This window comes from Schistocerca serialis, chromosome 6 (genome assembly GCF_023864345.2).
Source record: "Schistocerca serialis cubense isolate TAMUIC-IGC-003099 chromosome 6, iqSchSeri2.2, whole genome shotgun sequence".
Taxonomy (NCBI): domain Eukaryota; kingdom Metazoa; phylum Arthropoda; class Insecta; order Orthoptera; family Acrididae; genus Schistocerca; species Schistocerca serialis.
In genome coordinates this window covers 389,611,800-389,637,085 of record NC_064643.1, presented here as the reverse complement: position 1 = coordinate 389,637,085, position 25,286 = coordinate 389,611,800, and the positions used below count along the sequence as shown (strand labels likewise).

General features: G+C 40.1%; 1 protein-coding gene across 2 annotated transcripts in view; it reads right to left on the bottom strand.

The window, feature by feature from the left end:
- The window catches only part of LOC126483752 (pleckstrin homology domain-containing family F member 2), a 145,610-nt gene that overhangs the window by 16,659 nt on the left and 103,665 nt on the right, over positions 1-25,286 (bottom strand). For both annotated transcript variants that reach the window (XM_050106896.1, XM_050106895.1), the window contains exon 8: positions 10,805-10,905. In XM_050106896.1, coding sequence (XP_049962853.1) covers positions 10,805-10,905 — 101 coding nt within the window. The remainder of the gene's footprint in view (positions 1-10,804; positions 10,906-25,286) is intronic.

Sequence of the window (25,286 nt, the reverse complement as noted above, 5' to 3'; positions counted from 1 at the left end):
TGTCATTTTCCTGGTGTAGCAATTTTAATGGCCAGTAGTGTATAATCAAGGCAGAAGAATGTTTGAGTGCTCCTTCATGAAAACTGTTTTTGGAATTTTATAAAGTTGTGAGAAGTATTTGTTTCTTTCCTTGAGTAAAGGCCAACTGAAATTATGTGTGATTTGTTGCAAGCATTCACGAGTCAAACAGTCCTATCATCTTTAGCATAGCCACTCTTTTAATATACTATTTGCTGTACCTATACTGAACCTATATGATTACTCCACTCCACACCTCACACCTTGTTATTACACAGTATTTATATGATACTCATGAGACCAGTTAGGACTTACGAAAGTGCAAAGGCTGATACATTTTTATGTATCATGAGGCCCATAAGTATGGCTAGGTGAAATTCATGGCACTTGCCTGCTTTGTGCTAAGATCTGACTACAAGTTAATACAATTTTAATCAGACAAAACTTTGTCACAGATTACTTTGTCACTTGCAAAAGGTCTCTGATTTTAAAATACCACCATTTCTCTAATAAGAATAGTAAACATTATGCTTCTCTGTAACCTGCCAGCAATAACGTGTGTGTGTTGGTAGCCCTCAGTCTAGCACACTGTATTGCACCTATCAATGAATTTTCAATACAATTAAAAATCTGGCCATATATCCAGTATAAACATAAAAAAAAAGGCTTTTCAAAAGTTGAGAAATGCTTAATTCCCCGGGTTACCTTTTACTACTGCCCTTGCAATTAGTGAGTGTGAGAATGTGTGTCAAATTTTGCACATTTGATAATTTCTAACTTAGCTCCAGAGAGGACGTAGCGTTTAATCTCTGAATATGTTATACAATTTTACTACAGAATGAGGTGAGTAATATTACACTTCTGTTATCTTTTCGATGGATGGATAGATGGATGGATGGATGGATGGATGGATGGGTGGATGGATGGATATGATCTGTCCTCATTCCCAAGTCCTCTTTTCCAATTGGACTTTGCAAAATGAGGATTAAGAACAGTTATAATTCACTTGCAAATTATGCATGTGAACTAAAAATGATTCCATCATGTCCTAGGCCACTGTCAGGTTTTAATAATTTTAGTTGGTTTTTAACAATACTTTGTTTTATCTCTGGGTCATTATCACAATAGAGAAATACCAACTGAATGACAGCAAAATTGCTCAATTCTCCTTTGTGGAGGGCCACATAAAGACAGAATTCAATATCTGTGGGGTCATTGTAGCTTTCTGTTTTCTAATGTATATTTCATTTCTTGTCTTGATCAACATGTGTCTGGACATTATGTTTCTGGTATTGACAACAAGTGATCAAATTTTCTACGAGTTTTGAGAGAGATCTTGCAACAAAATTTTTTCTGTAATAGTTATGAAAGCTTTGCATGTGTCCTTCTAGAATGTGTCCTAGAATTTCATAGGGTTTCAATTAATAACTACCTATTATCAACTTTTTACTTCATTTTGTTCTTATTGTTCCGCAGGAACTGTCCCTTAAGAAACTTCTTGGTATTGTTTGGCTATCACTTTGTGCATTTGCCATTTTTCATTATTTTGATGGTACCAACATACTGACTGATTTCTAGCTACAGCTTCTCTACACATTCATTGCCTAAGTGAAGTGATTCACACTCCTATCTTAGAAATGAGATAATCTGCTTATCCATTTTCTCCTTGTTCCTGTAGCCTTCTATACCTCGGAGTTTTCTGTTGTTACAACTGCATCATGGTCACTAACACAGAGCCATTGTAAATATTTTCAAAATGGTTAAGATTGTCTGTAACCAGCAAATATTACTTCCGACATTCGTAAGTTTCTAGATTCTTTCTCAGTAACTATTCGTTAAAGCTTTAAGAAATTTTTGGTGGTTTTGTCTTATTTAAAACTTGTGAAGTGTTTATTTTCTTTAGCCTATTACATGGCAGAAGAAATCCAATCTATTATCGCACAACCTGAGAACATGTTTAATACAGAATAAAGATTTTTTTCCAAAGTCTTCGGTTACTTCTGCAAATGAGTAAGGTGAATGACAGAAGAAGCAATATAAAACTTTTAGACAATCATTGACAGTTAAACCTTTCCTAAACAGTTTTGCATGTAGGATCAATTTCTACCTCAGAAGATTTAAGATTTTTGTCTTCTATTATGAGCCTCTATACTCCAATACCAATAAGCCTGTTTTTCGGTAAGGATTTAGACTTATGCCCAACATGATCTTGAAATGTTCAATGCAGTTTCTGAAGCAAATAGATGACTATCCCCTTCTTGGCCAACAACAGTATTGAATACCATACAATGTACTCACTTGAAGGAATTTTTATCTTCAATTTAAGTAAAATTCTTCAGTAAGCTATACAGATAGGGAGGAACAAAGGCAAATGCAACTATTAGCAGCTGCATTGAGAAATTGGGAAAGCACTTTGATTCATGTTTCATTCACAGCTTAAAACAAGCATAATCCATTGTTATATTAATTTTCATTGATTAAATGAACAAAAAGAAGACTGAACAATCATGAAGTAAATATTTAGTAGATCCCTTCATAAACTATTGTTAGTTAATAAAATAGTTTGTACACTCTGCCTCTTCCTAATACACCAGCTCTTAAACGGCTACATGAAACTGTCCTTTTGCTCACCATTTAGTTCTAAGCTCCTGAGCAGCATCTCCACAAGCCCATGTTCTAAACCTCTGCTCTTACTGTCATTCAGTTTTGTATCTTTTCAGTACAAATTTTCTCATCATTCTGGACCCAAGTTGATGTAACTTGGTGAAATAAAGAATTCAACTCACAAATGTTCCGCAACATTGCATCTATTTTGTTAGCAATATCAAGCCCAGTCACAAAGGATAATATCCCAAACACCAGGTAACCACCACCAAACCAGTGGTGCCTAAGGTTTTCTGTAGTTGCGAGTAGTAAAACATATTTACCTAGATGAGAACCTAGTGGCTGCTTAGCCAAAAGTAGGAGGAGAGAAAGACAATGAGAATAATGACAGTGTTGTAGAAACTTAACATGACAAAAAATGTGTTTAACATGTGACAGTGAGGTGCAGCATTTCAATGGACGAAGTATTCAAAAATCGAGAGTCACTAAATTAGATGAGCAAAGACGCAATTTGGGATAAAAAAGAGAACAGGATGGCAAATGATTTTGTCTGAGACAACATAGCAGTTGAGTATGACATGGTAACTGTTATGAAGCTAACAGTGATGCAGTAATGAAGTACTTTTCTGTATTTCTCATGATAAATATCCCTTGACAGTGACATAAAGGAAGGTAGCAGGAAGAAGACATCAGGGGAATAATTATTTAAATAAAACTAAAAAGCAGGGAGAATAGATCAGAGAATAAGAATTTAAATAAATATAAATTTTTAATATGATACATTTTTAAATTGGGCTAAAGAACATGAAATAATTTCTCCTAGTCCTATACTGATTTCTAATAGCTGTGACATCCATTATTTGTGATTTATAATCAAAAATGTGGAAAGCACACTAGAGAAAAAGAGCTTCACAAATTGAGCAAATAAATAACACACTGATCCACTTCTTGCTCTTCTGCAAGTAGTTATTTGGTTTGGCAATGGCTGACAGAGTTGTTGGATGTCCTGAGGGATATTGTGCCAAATTCTGTCCAGTTGGCACTTCAGATTGTCAAAATTCTGAGCTGTTTGGAGAGCTACAACCATAATATTCCAAATATTCTAAACTGGGGAGAGATCTGATGACCTTGCTGACCAAGGTAGGATTTGACAAGCACAAAGACAAGCAATAGAAACTCTCATCACATGTGGGCAGGCGTTATCTTACTGAAATGTAAGCCCAAGATGGCTTGGCATGAAGGGCAACAAAAGGAGGCGAAGAAAGCTGTCAACACACCACTGTACTACAAGGGTACCACGGATGGCAACCAAAAGAGTCCTGCTATGAAATGAAATGGCAACCCAAACCATCATTCCCAGTTCTCAGGATGCATGGCAGGTGACAGTCAGGTTGGTATCCCATTGCTGTCCAGGCCATCTCCAGACACATCTTCGCTGCCCATTGGTGCTCAATTTGAAACAGGACTCATCACTTAACACAGTTCTACTCCCATCAATGAGATTCCATGCTGAATGTGTACAACATCACTGCAAACAGGCTTTTTGGTGAACAGAGGTCAATGGTAGTCAGTGCAAAGGGCACCATGAGCTCAGCCCCCTATTCTGTGAGCCATATGTTAATGGTCTTTATGCTCATTGAAGCAGCAGTTTCATGATGGATTGACGATAATGATGAATCTGGAGATCTGCGGTCCTCTCTGGTGATTGCTTGGTTCTCACTTTCTATCATCTTTCTAGGTCGACTGGTTCCTTCTTGAGGCTGTGTCCACATATGATTCATCCATTCCTGCTGACACTGTTGAATAGTGGCATCACTCCTATTTCAATGTCAAGCGACTCAAGCTTCTTTGAGCCCAACTTCACACCCACTCTCAAATGCTAATATCTGTGTACACTGTTCACACGTCTGTCAAGGCATAATTACTGTCCAACTGAGTACACAGAATGAAATTTACATAGATTTATGACCTGGTATCAATGTCTCCCCTGTTTACAATCCTTGCCAGTTGCACGGTGAAATTACACTGCAGTGCCACGCATTCATTGGCCACCAAGGTTTACAAGTTAGCATTTCCCATCAAAACCTGTATGAATATCAATTTGTGCCCAATTTGTGTAACTCCTTCAAGGTGCATTTCTTCTTCTTCTTCTTCTTCTTTTTTTGCCTTCAGTCTAGTTTACAGAACGACACTGGCTTGTGTCACTTGTGTGAAACAAGCTGCACACAAATGGTTTTGTGTATGTCTAGACAGGTTGCTAACAATGTATGCTTCAGTTTCATCATTTTGTGAGTGACACGGCTGTGTGTAAATGAATGTTTTGGCAACTGCAAGAGTTGTGGCAGAGTTACTGCTTGTTTGCATGAAATCACTGCATACGACAAGAGAGGGAGGGAGAGGGAGAGAGAGAGAGAGAGAGAGAGAGAGAGAGAGAGAGAGAGAGAGAAATGTGTTTGGATTCATGATTGGATAAAGAGAAGACAACAACTCAGCTGCTCAATGAACTTGCTGAAAGGAATTGTACTGGAAGACCTTAGAAGTTATTTTAATCATCCATAGAGAAGCATTGCTGTGGTGTTTTAAGTAAATATTGAATAAAGAATTCAGATTTCCAGATTTCTGTAGCCTTTCCTCCTTTCAACTAATTTCTTTAAAAAAGAATCAGCCTACTTGAACCATGGGATTTTATTCTTGTAAACATGGTTTGTGCCACACCCAGATGTTTTGCTTGCCAGTATTTTTCTTAATTTTCTTAACTTTTGGTCCAATTTAAAAACTTTTTTGATGAAAAGGTTTCTAACGTGATTATGCCTGCACGATGGGAATTAACAGACTCTGAATGGGGGGCACATAGGAAATTCCTTTTGGAAATTGTTAGGTATTTCAACATTATGAGATCCACAGTGACCAGACTGCTTAGAATACCACATTTCAGGAATTACTTCTCACCATGGACAATGCATTGGCCAACAGCCTTCACATTACTGAGAGCAGTGATGTTTGATTCGAGTTGTCTATGCTTACAGAGAAACAACACTGTGTGAAATACCAGCATAAATCAATGTCAGATGTATGACAAATGTATTAATTAGGCCAGTGCAGCAAAATATGGCGTTAGTGGGCTACAGCAGCAAATAACCAATGCGAATGTCTTTTGTAACATAATGACATCGCCTGCAGCTCCTCTCCTGGGCTCATGAACATATCAGCTGGATCCTAGGTGACAGGAAAACTATGGCCTGGTCAGATGAGTCCCGATTTCAGGTGGTAAGAGCTGATGGTAGGGTTGACTGTAGCACAAACCCCATGAAGCCATGGACCCATGTTGTCATGACACTGTGCAAGTTGATGGTGGATCCATAATGGTGTTGGCTGTATTTACATGGAATGGACTGGTTCCTTGGTTATGTTTCACTACTTTGAGACTATTTGCAGCCATTCATATGAAATGATGAAATTTTTGTGGAAGACAATGTAACATATCACTGGGCCACAACTGTACATGATTCGTCCGAAGAACATTCTGGACAATTCGAGTGAATGATTTGGCCATCGAGATCACCCCAACATGAATCACACCGAACATTTATGGGACACAATCATGAGGTCAGTTCGTGCACAAAAACCTGCATCAGCAACACTTTAGCAATGGACAGCTACACAGGCAGCATGGCTCAGTACTTACGCAGGAGCTTCAAACAACTTGTTGAGTCCAAGCCACTTCCAAGTTGCTACACTACACTGGGCAGAAGGTGGTCCAACACAATATTAGGAGGTATTCTATGACTTTTATCGACTCAATGCAGCTTTCCCTGTTCAGTTATGTCACATATAATGTATACACATCCGCTTCCCCTTTCTCTACCCATCTCCTCTTTCTCCTACGCCCCGCCCAGCCCCCAGCAATGTCTGTTCATGCTCATATTGCCTGGAATGCTTTCTGATACTACCCACACAATAAGCTGGTCCTGCAGGGACAACTGGTGTCAGGCATTTCCACACCACTCCTAGCCCTAGCCCTAACAAACAGACCAACAAGAATATGAGTCAGTATTGCAATATCATTTTGTTCTGAGCTATGTTTAAAATTTCACATCTGTAACTCATCAGGAAGTTAATTTAAAATCAACTGCAAAATTTGTACCAAATGGACAGACGGATAAGAAAGTGGCCTAAAAAATGGATTGAAAAGGTACAACATTCTTGGGTGTGTTCCACTGAACACTGTAAATCTGGAGTAGACTGAATCAGAATGTTTTTCACAAGTAGAAAAAAAATTTGGCTAATGATGATTATGAGCTTAGAAGAAACATGATATCACATTTGACATTTTTTTCCATTCCATATTCCCTAGAAACCATTTACTATTTTGCACATAAGAGCAAATTGCATCGACTAATTAAGACAAGGGGCTAATTCATAGTCTACATTCCCAAACTGCAATCAAAGCTTATTTTGGTCACATTGAGAGACGGAAAGTCCTGAAAAACTAAACAACACATTTTTGTAATAATTAATGTGTGTTTCTTTCCTAATAACCTCATCTGGGGAAAAAACAAGTTAGTCATGTCTTTAAGAGATTGGAATTCAATAAACTGAGCTCGAATTAACTGCTATTCACAAACAGTGGTCAACTAAAGCAGAGAGTGAAAGCTTATTTGAATCACAGCTTGCTCTCATTTACAGCATTTTCCTCTCACACAAACACAATATTTTTCTGTGCCAATTTCTCCTCCAAAAGCCATTTCACACACTTTATTCTATATTGCATTTCTAATACATGAAATATAGAAATGATGGCATACTAGCATTTTGCCTCAAAGACTGAAACTAACTTCTTCAGCTGAACAACGCATTACGTATAATGTAAATATTTGTTTTTATTTTTTAACATAATGGATTGGAAAAATATTCTGTATGCCAACCAACATCCACATGCTAGGTAAAAGTAAAATTTAGCCTTCTTACATCATCCAAATATTTTTCCCTCCAATTCCATTGAGTCTTCATTTACATACTGACACTTCAACTTTCCATCTGCTTAACAATGTGATAGCTTTTCTGTGGCCACCTTACTTCTCTCTTTGTTGCCATCTGACTGGTTTTTTTTCCTACTGCTTTTACAGAAGCTTAAACCAGTTCACTCTAACTTTTAGTATTCCAATAAGACCACAGACAACACTTTCATTTCTTCTTCTTGTACTTTCTCCAAATTTGTTCTTCATCAGGTACTGAACACCAACACATTTTTACACAACTGTACCATTGTCTTTCTGGAGATTTATGTCATTACTGCTTACTCTTCACATCATGGTACTGACATTATCAGATTTCTTTACAGACTCACTGTTTGATAACAGTAACTCCTGTTCATTAAGTTTAAGTAATGCTTACATATGATTAGTGCATACACCCATAAGATGTATATCTGTGGTGGGTAACACACAGAGCAAAGTTTTTCACTATCTTTCTTGCTATTATGATTTCATTTCTCTAGTAATATTTATTGCTGGGAAGCACTGCACTTCTGCATTTACAATCTTATTTAGTTTCCATTATTTCCATACGTCTCATCTTTACAACTGTCCCAGAATAAGAATTTAGTCTATTAACTTAATTACATAGTTCTGATTTCATTTGTTTAATGCTGACAGCAGCTATCTACTCATGCATCTGCTATTACTCACCATCTCCATGAACACTGTCCTGAACTCAATCCTAAGTTAAACATCAAGTGTCTGCCACAACAGGCAGACACTGTTAGTCATCTTCCAATGGCAATACTGACAAAACTGCTGACGAGCTTCCATGCTCTTAGGCAGACTGTAAAGAGATTTATACAATTCCACAACTGCAGTAAAAGTGAATAGTTGTCTGATAAATCAAGATGGGGGATATTTACTACATGGCAGTAATGTGAGAAAGAAACTAATTTGTATAAGTAACAACGGAGGTAGTCACAGTATGTTTACTATCTTAGCACACATTTCAACTTTGAAGATGGGCACTGTATCAGTTAATCACCGAAAGGGATTGCAAAATGATTTTGACACTCATTCTACATAGTAAAAAAATGTGAGATCATCCACATCAGTACTAAAAGGAATCCATAATATTTCAGTTACACGGTAAATCACTCACATTTTAAAGTTTCTGTTTCAACCAGGTACCTAGGGATTGCAATTACAAACAATTTAAATTGAAATGATCATGTACAAAATGTTGATGGGAAGATGAACAAAAGACTGTGTCTTATTAGCAGAACACTTAGATGATGCAGAAAATCTACTAAAGAGTTTGCTTGCACTTTAATTGTCCATCTTCTTCAGGAGTACTGTTCATGGCATGGGTCTTTAATGGATAATACTGAAGAGGATGTTGAAAAAAAATCAAAGAAGGGCAACTCATTTTGTGTTCTCACAGAATAGGGGACAGAGACCCAGAGAATGGTACATGAGTTGGGGTGGCGATCATTAAAATAAAGACGTTTCTCGTTGTGGCCAGATCTTTTCACAAAAGTTCAATAACCAACTTTCTCCTCTGAATGCAAAAATATTTTGTTGACTGCCAAGTACATAGGAATAAATGACCATGATAATAAAATAAGAGAAATGAGAACTTGCATGGAAAGATTTGAGTGTTTTTTTTTTTTTCCATGTACTGTTCAAGAGTGGAACATTAGAGAAATAATCTGAAAGTGGTTCAATGAACCCTCTGCCAAGAACCTACATGTGAATTGCTGAATAGTCATGTAGCTGCAGATGAATGCACTTCTCCAAATAGAAAATTTTACAGTTGCAAAGAAGTGCACTAACCGCAGCATCTAATGTGCCTCGTATGATACTGTCTAACTGATGCAACTTGTCTACTTTTATCTTATGTCATGACACAAGGAAAAAACAAACATGTATACACTGATCAGTCAGGACATTATGACCACCTACCTAATAGCTGGTTTGTCCACCTTTGGCACGGATAAGAGTAGCAACTCATCATGACATGGAAGTAATGAGACCTTGGTAGGTCCCTGGAGAGAGTTGGCACCACATCTACACACACATCTCCTAATTCCCATAAATTCTAGGGAGGTGGGTGAAGAGCTCTGGGGGCATGTTCAATCACATCACAAATCTGTTCAATCAGGGTCAGATCTGACGAATTGGAATTCACCACTGTGTTCCTCAAACCACTCCATCACACTCCTGGTCTTGTGACACAGCACATTATCTTGTCGAAAAATGCTGCTGCCATCGGGAAAGGTGATCGTCATGAAGGGATGTATGCGGTCTGCAACCAGTGCACAACACTCCTTGACTGTCATGGTGCCTTGTACAAGCTCCATGGGATCCATAAAAGCCACATGTATGGTCCCTAGACCTTATCTCTGTGCAGCAGTATAGGTATCAAGGAGTGGTTCCCTTGGAAAACAATCGATTCGGCATGATGAAGATGATATCGGGCCTCATTAAACCACACAACACACTGCCACTGCGCAAATTTCCAGTGCTGATGGTCAGATGCCCATTTCAGTCATAGTTACCAATGTCATGGGTATTAACATTGGTACACGAATGGGCCGTCAACTGTTAAGGCCCATCATAAGGAGTGTGGGGTGCACACATTTGTACTCTGGCCAGTATTAAAGTCTGATACTAGTTCCATCACAGTTCGCTCCGCCTATCCTGTTTTACCAGTCTGCTCAGCCTACAATGTCCAACATCTGTAATGAGGTTGGCTGCCCAGCCCCACAACATCTGGTCATGGTTTCACCTTGGTTTCGCCACATGCTGAAAGTACTCCCCACAGCAATTCTTGAACACTTGACAAGTCATGCAGTTTCCGAAATGTTCATGCAAAGCCTCCGGGCCAGTCAAACTTGGACAGATTACGCACCTTCCCCATTCTACACACGGACAGCATGCTCATTGATACTACAAGCATTGTGTGTGTGTGTCTGATAAGCAGTCATTCCTCGCCAGTTGATGTTCCTATCGCCTGAACACATTTATATTGATAGTAGGTCGGTGGTCATAATTTTCTGGGTGATCAGAGCGTACATAAGAGTAAAACAAGTTTCAGTTTCACTAACAGCAATATTATGTGTAATGAGAAAAAAATCCAAATTTTACAGAAAGAAAATTTTAAAATTAATTGAGCAAATGTAGCAGACACTTTCATTTACCTCATCATGAGTAGATTCTTGCTGTGAACGATTAGGTTCCTCATCTTCATCTGAGTCTTCTTCTCCTGATGATTCTCCAGATCCATTTCTTTCCTTTAAGTCTGTAATGGAAAGTAAGTCTCTGTTATAGTAATGTACACACAGAGAAAGAAAAAAACTATAACTATTTAAATCATCTTACAATGTTTCTTACTATTTTTAATAGAGTAGAGCAGTCACAAATTTGGGGACAATTCTATTTTGTTAAGGAATTTTATGTTTCTCTACAACATTCAATGTAGGGGCATCTTTTCAAACTTCAACAATACCACCTCCTCAAAAACAGATCAAATAAGAATGAGACTGTTGCTACAAATCTGAATCTAGTACTATTATTCACAGGACGATGTGACATGGTACAAGGAATAATAACAATATGAAACGGATAGATTGCTACTCACTACATGGAGAAGGCATAGTGGCAGACATATACACTTGAAAGATTAATTTGATATTATCAACTACTGCACCAAATCCTTCATGAAGATGTAGACAGTCTGCACACGCACACACACACACGCACGCACACGCACGCACACGCACACACACACACACACACACACACACACACACACACACACACACACACAGCCACTATTGTCTCTGGGTACTAAGATCAAACAGCGACTGCAGTGAGTAGCGCTTGGCTGGGGTAGGTAGCAGGGAGGATCGTATGGTTGCAGGTGGTTGGAGATGCTGTAATGGCGCCTGTGTGAGTGTGCCACGACATTTACAGGACAGGATAGGGTGCCAGGTGCAGTATCAGGTTGCTATGCTCTTTGGGATGAGGGGGGGGGGGGGGTCATGAGAGGAGAGGGAGGAGGAGCAGGAGGAGGGAGAGCAGAGGAGAGGAGAGGAGCAGAGAAGGGGAAAGGACTATCCAGTTGTGCTGGCAGAATAGAAGACTTGTGTGAGGAAGAAGTGGGAGCTGGGAAAGGGATAGAGGCAGGCGGGACAGGTACTGGTGAAAGTTGACATCATGTGGATCACAGGAACGAAGTATATGTCACAGTGAAGGTTTCCACCTGCATAATTCAGAAACGCTGATGTCAGTGCAAAGAATCCATATGGCTCATGCCATAAATCAGTCGAAGTGCCACTGTGGGAAGAGTGCAGAGGACAGTTGTTTTCTCATTTTAGTTGTGACGAGAGTTACTCAAGAGCCTAACTGAGAATGTGATTCAATTGCTCCAGTCCTCCTGATTCAGAAGGGGTAACTTCTCAGTGACCAATCAATGGTCACGAAGGGGATGGTAGATGACTGAAGCGGCCAAGTTTGGGAGCTCTGTTTTTGGACACTGTGTGACACGAAATTTTGGTCAATGAAGACCTCATTGAGATCTTTGGCATACTTTGAATTGAACTTCTTTTCACAAATATGGGGTGGCTAGGCCATATCGAAGGGGCTTCTCGGTGTGGAATGGTGGCAGTTGTCAAAGTGGAGGTATAGCTGGTAGTTGGTAGGTTTTATGTAGACACAGAAACTGATGTAATCATCCATGAGTTGGAGGTCCACTTCGAGGAAGGTGGCTTGCTGGGCTGAGGGGGGGAAGGGGGAGGGGGCTGTCAGGTGAAGTGAATGAAGGAGAAAGTGTTGAGGTTCTGGAGAAACATGTCTAGAGTGTCCTCGTCCTTGTCGAGATCAAGGGGATCTCTTCAATAAATCTGGACCAGGTCACACGTTTGGGATTCCAAGTGAAAATGAAGAACTGCTCCAGATGGTCCACAAATAGGATGACAAAGGATGGTGCTACGTGGGTGCCTATTCCTGTACCAAGGATTTGCTTGTACGTGATGCCTTCAAAGGAGAAGTAATTGTCGTTGAGATTCCAGGTTTGGAGCTGGTCAGGCAATGGGACAGGTACTGTTCAATGGTGTAATGGCCATGGGCAATGGAGAGATTAGTGTAGAGAGAAGTGGCATCAACAATTATAAGCAGGGTGTTAGGTAGTAAAGGAACAGGAACTGTGGTGAGGTGGTCGTGGAAATAATTACTGTCTTCCATATATAGGAGGGTAGGTTATGGGTCACAGATTGTTGGTACAAATGGGCACAGATTCTCTGTAGGGACGCACTATCCAGCCAAAATGGGGCATCCTGGGTGGTTGGGTTTATGTATTTTAGCAAGCACATAGCAGGTAGAAGTGTGGGGAGTGGAGGTGGTGAGCAGACAGGGAGAATCACGGGAGAAGATCCTGCCAGCTTCCTGTAATGCAATCTCTGTGTCTAGCCTTGTAAACGAACATGTCTGGAGCCACTACGTCAGAAAATCTTTGTGTTTCAGAACCATTGTGCTGAATCTTTGTCATCAGCTAGGATTAAAAGTTTTTAGATATTGGATTGTAATTCTTTTTGCGGATGTGAGGTGGTTTTTTTACGTTGAGTAATTTGGGGTATGATGGTAAGGCAAGGCCTGAGGCTACAGAATTCTGGAAAGGACTGATATTTCTGTGGGAATGAGGCTTCTGGAGGACAGGTTCGTAACTGAATTGTGAGTCTGTTTAGGATCTGAGTTCTATAAGGTGACAGGAGGAAATTCTGGCTGTGGAAGATGAAGTAGGTCTGCAAGGAAGGGTTCAATAGTTACAATGTGGTGTGAACGAGCTTTGATGGAGCCTCTTGTAGTGGTACATAGTGGTAGTCCAAAGTGGGAGTATGACGTGAATGGATGATTTTTTTGAGGTGGCATTCTACTATAGTTCCTGGAGGGGAGGGGGGTTTTCAATCTGGGAGATGGGATATAGGAATTCGGGATTGCAGAGCAAGAGGATTTTACAGATGGAGCAGAGTTAGTGTGAGGAGGTTATGGGTCGGATTTATGAGGTTCTGCAGGGCTTGTTCAGTGAACACTATAAACTGACAGAATTTGTACAGATGGAGGTCATTGTGGAAGGATGAGATGCAGCCGTAGATGGGTAATTTGATAGCCAGGCCATTTGGAGGGATTCCTTAAGCTAGCAATAATGCAAAAACAATATGTGGGGCAGGGTTATGGCTAGGAATAGGGAAACTTTTCTGTATTGGCACAGCTGACAGAGGCAGGTATCCATAATGGAGGATTAAAAAAGCCCATAAAAATCATGGGAATATCTCGAAAAACTAATAAAAGATGAAATCAGATGTAGTATAAGGAAGAAATTATGGTGAAACTCGACAAAGTACAGTTTAAAATAATTAGTAAAAACGAAATAAGAGCAACATGAAATCACAGTGAAAAAACAAAGAGACAAGAACTGAGTGGGGTGTGTTGTGGATCAATACAAGTGGAGAGAAGGGGCAGTGGCTGCAAACAGCTTGAGCGAGGTCAGTACACTGCATGCGTGAATAAGGGATGAGGAGGGCTGTTGCATACAAGGTGCAATATCATATTTATGGTGCATGCAGGACCAAGAAAAAACTAGAAAATATATGTGGGTGAAGGAAGGTGGTGGGATAAATTGGGTGGTCCAGTAATAATTAAATCGGTGAAAAGAATGTGGGAAACAGGGTGCTGCAGCTACTGTCCATGAGAGTTCATTGCTTTGTGTCATAAGCAGCATGACCCTCTTCTTCAATGTTGACCTCTCCCTCACAGATAGCTAAATCACTACCTCAGTCAACACCTAACCTACTAATCAGCAACTGTACCTCCACATCAACAGCTGCCATCCATTTCACACAGAAGTCCCTTCCACAGAACCTAGCAACCCGTGGTTGTCACATCTATAGGGATGTGCAATCCCTGTTCAAATATGCCAAGGATTTCACATAGGCCTTCCTGGACCACAGTTTCCTTCTCCATCTTGCCTAGAAACAGAGCTCCTGAGCGTTGTCTCCCCAGTCATCTACACCCACCACATATCCACTGACTGGCCAGAAAGGAGTGCCCCCTTGTGACTCAGTACCATGCAGGACTGGAACAACAGAATCATTCTCTCTGTCAGGATTTCAACCACCCCCCATCATGCTGGAAATGACAAATATGCTCCCCCTTATCCTCCCAATCCACCCACAGTGGCATTCCACCACTCACCCAACTATACAATATTCTTGTCCTTCCGAATTCCACCCCTGCTCAAAACCCCTTGTCCCATTGCCCTTACCTCTGTAATAGACCTAGATGCAAGACATGTCCCATACGTCCTCCTGTTACCGCCTACTCCTGTCCTGTCACAGAGATTTCCAACCACATCAAAGGCAGGCCACCTGTGAACTGAGACATGTGGTCTTCCAAATTGGCTGCAACCATGTGAAGCACCCTATGTGGTCATGATCAACAAGCTGCCGTGTGCATTGAATGGACACCACCAAACTGTGCCTAAGAGACAATTAGACCACTCTTTTGATAAGCATGCCACCCAACACGATATGCTTGACTTCAACTAGTCCTTCACGACCTGTGCCATCTGGATTCTTCCCACCAACACCAACTTTTTCTGAACTGCACATGTAGGAAATGTCCCAGCAAAATATCCTTTATCCTTTGTTCCTGTAACCGTCACGACACCCATATTCACGACTCCCTGTCCTCCACCTGCCTCTATCCCCCTCCCTACTCCCACTCCAACCTCACATGTGCCTTCTATTCCAACAGTGCACCTGCACTGTCCATTCCCCTTCACTGTTCCTATTCTGCCCCCTGCCTCCCAACCCCCTTCAGTACAGCCTCCCACCAACACGGCACCTAGTGGCCCACTGCCCTGTTCCCACAATGTGTCTCCTTCTGCCCCAGCCCTCCCACCCCAAGCACACCTGTGTCATCCTTTTCCCTTCACTACTTCCCTCTCTCCCTCCCTCTACACTACCCACCACAGGTGAGATCATTCCTCACCGCAGTCAAAATTGGGCCTTAGTGCCCGGAAACGACAGTGATCATGTGCGCATGAGTAATGCATGTGTGTGTGTGTGTGTGTGTGTGTGTGTGTGTGTGTGTGTGTGTGTGTACATATGGTGAAGGATGTAGTCCAATACATGGTAATATCTAGCAGTCGTCTTTCAATTTTCTTGTCTGCCACACAATACCACTCCTATGTGGTGAGTAGCAATCTATCATTTCATATTGTTGACATTTCATATTACTGTTATTACACCCCAGGTTTTTCCATTGCTTGACTTGGTAATTACATCTACCCCCCTCCCCTCTTTCCTCCAAAGCCAAAAATCCCATCTTTGATGCCCCAGGTGGTGTCTTACCAATCTACATCCTCTTTTGGTCAAGTTGTGGCATAGTACCTCCCCCCATGAACCATGGACCTTGCCGTTGGTGAGGAGACTTGCGTGTCTCAGCGATACAGATGGCCGTACCGTAGGTGCAACCACAACGGACCCCGAGGGCATGCAGCTTTACTGTATGGTTGAATGATGATGGCATCCTCTTGGGTAAAATATTCCGGAGGTAAAATAGCCCCCATTCGGATCTCTGGGCAGGGACTACTCAAGAGCACATCGTTATCAGGAGAAAGAAAACTGGCGTTCTACAGATCGGAGCGTGGAATTTCAGATCCCTTAATCGGGCAGGTAGGTTAGAAAATTCAAAAAGGGAAATGGATAGGTTAAAGTTAGATATAGTAGGAGCTAGTGAAGTTCGGTGGCAGGAGGAACAAGCCTTTTGGTCAGGTGAATACAGGGTTATAAATACAAAATCAAATAGGGGTAATGCAGGAGTAGATTTAATAATGAATAAAGAAATAGGCGTGCAGGTAAGCTACTACAAACAGCATAGTGAAGTCAATTATTGTGGCCAAGATAGACACGAAACCCACGCCTACCACAGTAGTGCAAGTTTATATGCCAACTAGCTCTGGAGATGATGAAGAAACTGATGAAATGTATGATGAGATAAAAGAAATTATTCAGGTAGTGAACAGAAACGAAAATTTAATAGTCATGGGTGACTGGAATTCCGAGAGTTTTGGGGAGCAAAATAACTGATGATGGTCGAAGTAGAAAGGATATAAAATGTAGACTGGTCATGGCAAGGAAAGAATTTCTGAAGAAGAGAAATTTGTTAACATCGAGTATAGATTTAAGCGTCAGGAAGTTGTTTCTGAAAGTATTTGTATGGAGTGCAGCCATGTATGGAAGTGAAACATGGACGATAAATAGTTTGGACAAGAAGAGAATAGAAGCTTTCAAAATGTGGTGTTACAGAAGAATGCTGAAGATTAGATGGGTAGATCACATAACTAATGAGGAGGTATTGAATAGAATTGGGGAGGAGTTTGTGGCACAACTTGACAAGGAGGAGGGACTGGTTGGTAGGACATGTTCTGAGGCATCAAGGGATTACGAATTTAGCACTGGAGGGCAGCGTGGAGGGTAAAAATCATAGAGGGAGACCAAGAGATGAATACACTAAGAGGGAGACCAAGAGATGAATACACTAAGCAGATTCAGAAGGATGTAGGTTGCAGTAAGTACTGAGAGATGAAGAAGCTTGCACAGGATAGAGTAGCATGGAGAGCTGCATCAAACCAGTCTCAGGACTGAAGACCACAACAACAACAATGTGGCATAGTACCTTTTCATTAGTCTCTCATTCCATCTAGCTAATCTTCAATATTCTTTTGAAACACCACACTTCACAATAGCTTCAATTTACTGTTCACTTTCCATACAATGTCACACTCCAAATACTTTCAGTCATTTTTACAGTAATTTTCTTTGTTTGCTATGACAACAGAAACAAACAAAGAAAGAACAGATTACACCAACCTAAAAGATAAAGAGGATACATGGAATAATACATGTTTTTTTGTTTATATATGTTACAACAGTTGCTTAAAGGCCCCATGACTTAATGGACAAAGCCAAAGCAGGTAGAAATTTTCATAAGTAGGTCACACTCGGTTAATATGTTGCCACTGATCAGCACCTCCCATCATCACTTAGGTGACAGCAGTGCCAAGAATTTCAGTTCTCCATTGCACTATGCAATGATGATGATGATGATGATGATGATGATGATACTGGGTTATTTCTGATACCAACCACAAAACTTTTCAGCTCCAGTACATTTTAAAACAACTACTGCCCTAATCAAACTGAAAGCACTACAGAGGAACAGGGTAAAAAGTAGAGTGGGACTGCTCAAAATAAAAGAACATTGCACAGACAGTTTTACCATTTAAAATAATTATCAGCTCAATGTACATACCATTTTCACTGTAATAATGTTTCACATCTGATATACTACCCATGAAAAATCATTGGTGTTACCTTAATAGATACTACCACAAGACATTTAATCTGTGAAGACATGCAGTCCAAAGCAGTTGTTTTTCTTAGCAGCCTCTCATTTAGCTTCCTTATTCCAGTCATCTGATCCAAATGAAAGTCTCCATTGTTAATTCTGTTGAATTGATAATGTTTTAGCATTCCCATCACCTCCTTTGCACTTTAATGCCTACATAAGACAACAAATGACTGGCACAGTTCTTATATCGGTTACTGCTACTACAATGGCATGTTATCAAGTTTTAAGTGAATCTGAACATGGCATTATTGTCAGCGCTTGAGCAATGGGACACAGCATTTCCAAGGTAGTGATGAAGTGGGGATTTTCATGTACGACCATTTCATGAGTGTACTGTGAATATCAGGAATCTGGCAAAACATCAAATCTCCAACACCGCTGCGGCCAGAAAAAGATCCTGCAAGAAAGGGACCAATGATGACTGAGGAGAATCGTTCAATGTGACAGAAGTGCAACCTTACCGCAAATTGCTGCAGATTTCAATACTGGGCCATCAACAAGTGTCAGCGTGCAAACCATTCAATGGAACTCAATATGGGCTTTTGCAGCCAAAGGACCACTCGTGTACCCTTGATGATTGCATGACACAAAGCTTTACACTTCGCCTGGGCCCATCAACACTGACATTGGGCCGCACATGACATTAAACATGTTGTCTGGTCAGATGAGTATCGCTTCAAATTGTCTCGAGTAAATGGATGTGTACAGGTACGAAAACAACCTCATGAATCTATGGACCCTGCATGTCAGCAGGGAACTGCTCAACTGGTGGAGGCACTGTAATGGTGTGGGGTGTGTGCAGTTGGAGTGATATTGGACCCTTGATATGTCTAGATATGATTCTGACTGGTGACAGGTACGTATTCATCCGGTCTGATCAGCAGCATCCATTCATGTCCATTGTGCATTCCGACAGACTTGGGCAATTCCAGCAGGACAATGTGACACCCCACACATCCAGAATTCCTACAGAGTGGCTCCAGGAACACTCTTCTGCGTTTAAACACTTCTGCTGCCCACCACACTCCACAGACATGTACATTATTGAGCATATGTGGGATGCCTTGTAACACGCTGTTCAGAAGATCTCCATCCCCTCATAATCTTACAGATTTATGGACAGTCTTGCAGGATTCATGGTGTCAATTCTCTCCAGCATCACTTCAGACATTGGTCGAGTCCTTGCCACATCATGTTGTGGCACTTCTGAATGCTTGTGGGGGACCTACACGATATTAGGCAGGTGTACCAGTTTATTCAGCTCTTCAGTGTATAACAATCTGTGTTGAACTTTCTGCTAATGTAGACAAGAACTTACACTTACTTTTCTGTTTGGGTCTATATGACCCAAAATAGCTATAACTTCATTCCTCATTATTTAAATGGTAAGATAATTTTATGAATTTCAGCGACTTTGCCTAAAAACACATGAGCAATACTTGAATAAAAAGTTTTTAAACATTTTTAAGTAGTTTAGTCATAAACTTTAGTAGTGACATATATAAGTCCGGGTCGTATGATAAATGTCAAATACTTTTTAGTTTCCCAACCTGGAGGACCAGCCTAGCTCTCAGGATTATTTGACCACGCAAGCCCCACCAAGACAAGGTAAGGACACCTGGTCATCCAGGTTGGGGATTGGGCGTGGGCCAACACCCCCACACCGTAAAAAAGGTGATTGTTACAAAACACCAAGAAATAGCCTCGGGTTCAGTACAGAACAATGGAAATGACACCAGAAAGTCAAAGGTTAATGCCAGGAGATCACAGAACAAAACAGAGTGAAGTGTGGCACTTGGAATGTAAAAACACTATTCTCACCTGTAAAGGTGAATGTCCTTGATGAATAACTTAATAGGTACAAGATAAACATAGTGGCACTGCAAGAACTGAGATGGCCTGGAGAAGGAATGCATAAAGAAAAGTAGTATAGCTACTTCTACAGTGGTAATAAAGAAGGTAAACATCAGTTTGGAGTGGGCGTTGCAGTAGCCAACAGAGTAAGGGAAAATATCTTGGACTTCAAGGCTGTTAATGAAAGAATATGCTGGATATGAATAAGAGGAAAATTCTACAACGTAACTCTGGTTTCATTCCATGCACCTACAGAAGATACAGATGACATTGAAAAAGACAGTTTCTACAGAGACCTAGAATCTGTGTATGAAGATGCACCATCATAAGATGTGCAGGTTTTCCTTGGTGATGCCAATGCTAAAGTAGAAAGTGAAGATATTTTGAGACCTTATGCTGGCCTTCACAGTCTGCATGATTCCTCTAACAATAATGGAATGAGATTAGTCAATCTGGCAGCTTAAAAAACCTAAGAATTGTGAGTACCTACTTTCCTCGCAAAGACATCCAGAAGATAACATGGAAGTCACCTGACCAAGAGACTCCAAACCAAATAGATCACATATTTGTGGATGCCAGACACAGAAGTGCTATCCAGAATGTAAAATCTCAAGGAGTTGCAGAAATAGGATCAGACCATTACCTTGTGGTGACAACCATACAGGAGAGGATAAAAAGCCATAACAGCATGAGAAAAACAGCGAAACTGTTATGGCTGGAAAACAAACAGTATAAAAGAACAAGGTTGTGAAACATGGAAGCAGCTAGAGATGCAAGACAAGTCCTTCAAACAGAAAAGTGAGAGTTCATAAACAGTAAAACAAAACTGGCAGAAGAAGACCGGACAGCAGGAAATACAACAGACTTTTACAGGACAGTCAGGATCTTCAAGAAAGGATACAATCCAAGGATTGACGTGATCAGAGGTCAAATGGTTCAAATGGCTCTGAGCACTATGGGACTCAACTTCTGAGGTCATCAGTCCCCTAGAACTTAGAACTACTTAAACCTAAATAACCAAAGGACATCACACACATCCATGCCCGAGGCACGATTCAAACCTGCGACTGCAGCGGTCGCGCGGGTCCAGACTGTAGTGCCTAGAACCACTCGGCCACTCCGGCCGGCGATCAGAGGTCAAGAAGTACAGATAATCACAGATGAAATGAAAGCTATGGAGGAATGGAAAAACTACTTCGAAAACCTCCTGAATGTGGATGTAAACACTATTAGTGCTACAACAGAAAATGAAGAAGAATAACCATGTAGAGAAAACAGAGATACTGTACCATTTAGGGAGTATGAACTACCAAGCATGGAAGAGGTAAGAGACGAGGAAGGTATCAGGAATAAATGGCATACCTGCAGAGCCGCTGAAGGAGGGAAGAATTACTCTACAAGCGAGACTATACCACTTAATCTGCTTAATTTGGAAGGAGGAAAGGATCCCAGAAGAAGGGAAGGAGTCTGTCATCTGCCCTATACTAAAGGAAGGAGACCCAATGAGATGTAGCAACTATCAAGAAATCACAGTACTGTGTACAGCTTATAAGATCTTGAGCATGTTGTTACTGAAGTGACTAACACCACACGTCGAGAAGGTACTAGGATTCCAATAAGCACGTTTCAGAAATGGAAAGTCAACTGTGGAACAGTTACATACAACACAGAAGGTGGTAGCAAAGAGCTGAAAATTCTGCAAAAATGTTCACTGCCTTTTTGCAGCCTTCCAAAAAGCATATGATAATGTGAATAGACAAGCAATATGGCAAGAACTCGAAAGGGCTCAAGTTCCCAGAAAACTAATAAAATTGACGCAGATATGCACCCAGGAGACAACATGTATGGTGAAAGTAAATGAAAACATATCAAAGAAGTTCAAGGTAAGGACTGGAGTGTGACAAGGAGACTGCCTCTCCCCTCTTCTGTTTAACTTGGTACTGGAGAGTGCCCTGAGAAAGGTAGCAAGCCTAGAGACAGAAATACAGTTGAGAAGAAGGATCAACACCCTGGCCTATGCGGATGATATAGTTTTAATAGCAAAGAAAGAGCAAGACCTGGTTCAGATGACAAGAACATTAATGGAAGAGGCAATGAGAGCAGGCCTGAAGTTGAATATGGATAAGACAAAATACCTCGTAGTTCACAAAGAAAATGATGACAGACCTCTGAAGGTGGAGGACCAAGTCTTTGAAAGGGTAAAGGATTTTAATATCTTGGGGCTATACTCAATGAAAGGAACAAGATTAGACCAGGAAATTACCACACAAATAAAAGCAGGAAACAGGTCAAGGTTCGGTCTGGGAAAGCCGTTAAAAGTCCCAGCTTCTATCAAGATCCTCAAAGACCAAGATCTACAAGACAATAATACAACCTTAAATCTTATATGAAGCAGAGACCTGGACCATCACCCAAAAGATGGAAAGAAAACTCCTGACATTTGAGAATGCCGTCCTCAGACAGATTTTTGGCCAGTGAAGAATGGAGATGAATGGAGGAAAAGAAAGAACTGTGAATTGCAGGAGCTATACAAGTAGATGGACATTGTGGCAGTGATCAAAGAAAGGAGACTGAAGTGGTATTGGCACGTAATGCATTGAGAAGGCCAGATCATCAGGCAGGTAATGGAGGAAGATATTAGTGGCAAAAGACCACGGCTCCAATGGGTTGATCACGTCAGAGACGATATGAGTATGTGGGGACTGTCTGAAGAATACATGGCCCGAGGACGCTGGAGAAGGCTGATTGGTGGGCCAAAGACCAACTGCGGTTTGTGTGGCCAACGCAATAAGTAAGTTAGTACTTTTTAGTTTCCTGTTATACTTTATAGTAACAATGATATTTATTGTTCACCTTACTCTGAACAATTAACAAAGCCTCTGGGTTTACAACAACGTGGTTGTTGCCAACTTTTTTCAACAAATTGTTTAATACATGTCAAGGTCGCCGATTTTGCAAATTTCTATGAGTGCATATCAATGGCAGAATGCAGTATATGTTTTCTGGGAAGTTTCAATATTTTTTAGAATGATTACCTTTCACTTATAATCATTAATGGACACTGCCAGTGTCAAAGATCTGTGCTGTGATAAAGTAAAATATGCCGGTACTATAAGCATACATTGAGACTGCCCTAGCTCATTCACTAACACAGCTGACTTGAAAGCAACAGAAATGAGATCAAACTCGAGTTCAAATGTACTTGGGCTAACCCACCGACCAAGAGGCATAATGTACGTGATAGGGGCCCATCTGCAAAAATAGAAATCCTGACCCCTTAACATAAAATGTATAACCTATGATTAACTAAGTAACTTTCATTATAGCAGGTAGAAACAGAAATTTAATGGAGTGTACTGTAAAATCCCATGTAATATACACAAAGAGATCCTTCGTTTACTAAATTTAAAGTATTAAACAAAATTATTAATATTGATAAATGTTATTAAAAATTAAACATGTTATAGTGATTCACAGACATCAGTAAGCATAGGCCTATTCACCTTGACCTCTAGCAAAATTGGACCAAGCGACATAATTTCTGCAATGGAAGATATTGACTATTTCACTGACATCAAAAGACGACTCTGGATACTGCAGAGGTTGAGTTCACTAACTTTGTCTTGAGTTATAGAATTCCACAGATAGTTCGTTATAGTTACGAGCTCCAAAAATAAGTGTTCAGCCAAAGAAACAGCAACAGGAATAGATGTGCATTAATCTGGAACACTACAGCTACAACTGAATACTCTGTTATTAATAGTTTTGTTTATCAACTACTGAGGTTAATGAGGCTATTTTTTTTTATGTAGAGCTTTTTGCTCTGGGAATTTACTGGGTAAATCCTCCTCATATTCATTTTGAAGAATTCCTACTGCACTTTAAATTTCTTCATTGGAAGCAGAATTTATAAATCTTGGGAAAATAATTTTGAAGAAATGGTTAACATTACGCATACCTTCAAATTTGCTCTTTTACTTGGCTACAATGATGTCCAAACAGCAATTAAAATGTCCCATTCCTTTTCCAAAGACGTAGACGACGACAATGCTTCTTAAAAATTGTGCTGGCAGCAAGATAAATTATCAGCTGCATCTGAACAAGAGAACATGCTTTACCAAGCTCTACATTTTCCGACTGCGTAATTTGAGATGCTAAATTGCAAAGCTTTGATTGCAATGCTATCTACAAAATGAATTCATATTTGTCTAATTGGTTTTTCATAACAACAGCTGCTTCTCTTTCTTCCCTTTACTTAAATGTCAACATTATTTTTTACAGAGCCTTAAGTAGCCTAATAGTCGTAAGCCTAACAAAGGCTTTTACAGACTGGTATCTCGAAGACAAACATGTTGTTTACTGTGTCATAAAGGATCTGACTTCTTGAATTACACATGTAGAATCATTAAGTACTAGACAAAGTGTGCACTGCACAATGCACAGATTTTGCAGTCCTTTGTCGAATTCTCATTCTGATAGCTTTGTGTATGCCTGACATATTGGCTCAACTGTCATAACCCTGACCACAGCATTTATTCAAGAAGTCCCTTTTTGTCTGTTGCACTTAGTAATTCATTTTCTGTTCCTGATGCACTTTGATCTATTATTTCACAAAAACTTAAAATCTTTCATTTATCTTCACTTAACAAGGCTTTCCACTGTTTGATTTTCCTATTTTTCCCATGTCTCTGAAAAGCTATATTATTAGATTCCAGTGTTATCATGATATTGACAATAAGCTCAAGCAGCTATTGTCACATGTTTTCATATTTTCTTAGTTATGAATACATGCTGGCAACAACTGTGTTTTTTTTACACCATGAACTGAATACAACTTACACCTCCAGACATGCATATAGTTTTGTGTCACACTATACTTTTGGTTAGCCACCTCCAATTCTCAAACCACTTCCCTCCAAGCTGAAAGATTCTTTCAGACAAAGAACTTTTTAGTTTCATAATTTACATCCAACTGATAATCTGTGCCATCATTTGGTAGTCTGTGATGTTAACAGGCCTAATTACATTTATGGCAATTTTGTTACCATCTTCTTTTTCGCATTGATAGTTGCTGTTATATCTTTTCCCTTCAGAATAACATTCACTTGTGACACTGCAAACATCTGTAACTGTTGTGCTAAACTGAGCAGACTCCTGATTATTACACCATTATTTCTTAGTGAATAATTGACTGTGTTGCCAAATAAAGATATAATAAAAATTAAATATTGAGAAAAATTTGCATTATACAGTCTCAGATACACTAGACATCAAGAATGGATAATTTGCTAACTAAATGTGATATTTTGGTATACATTTTCATTGATGTTGTTGTTTTGTAAAAACTAACCTGCA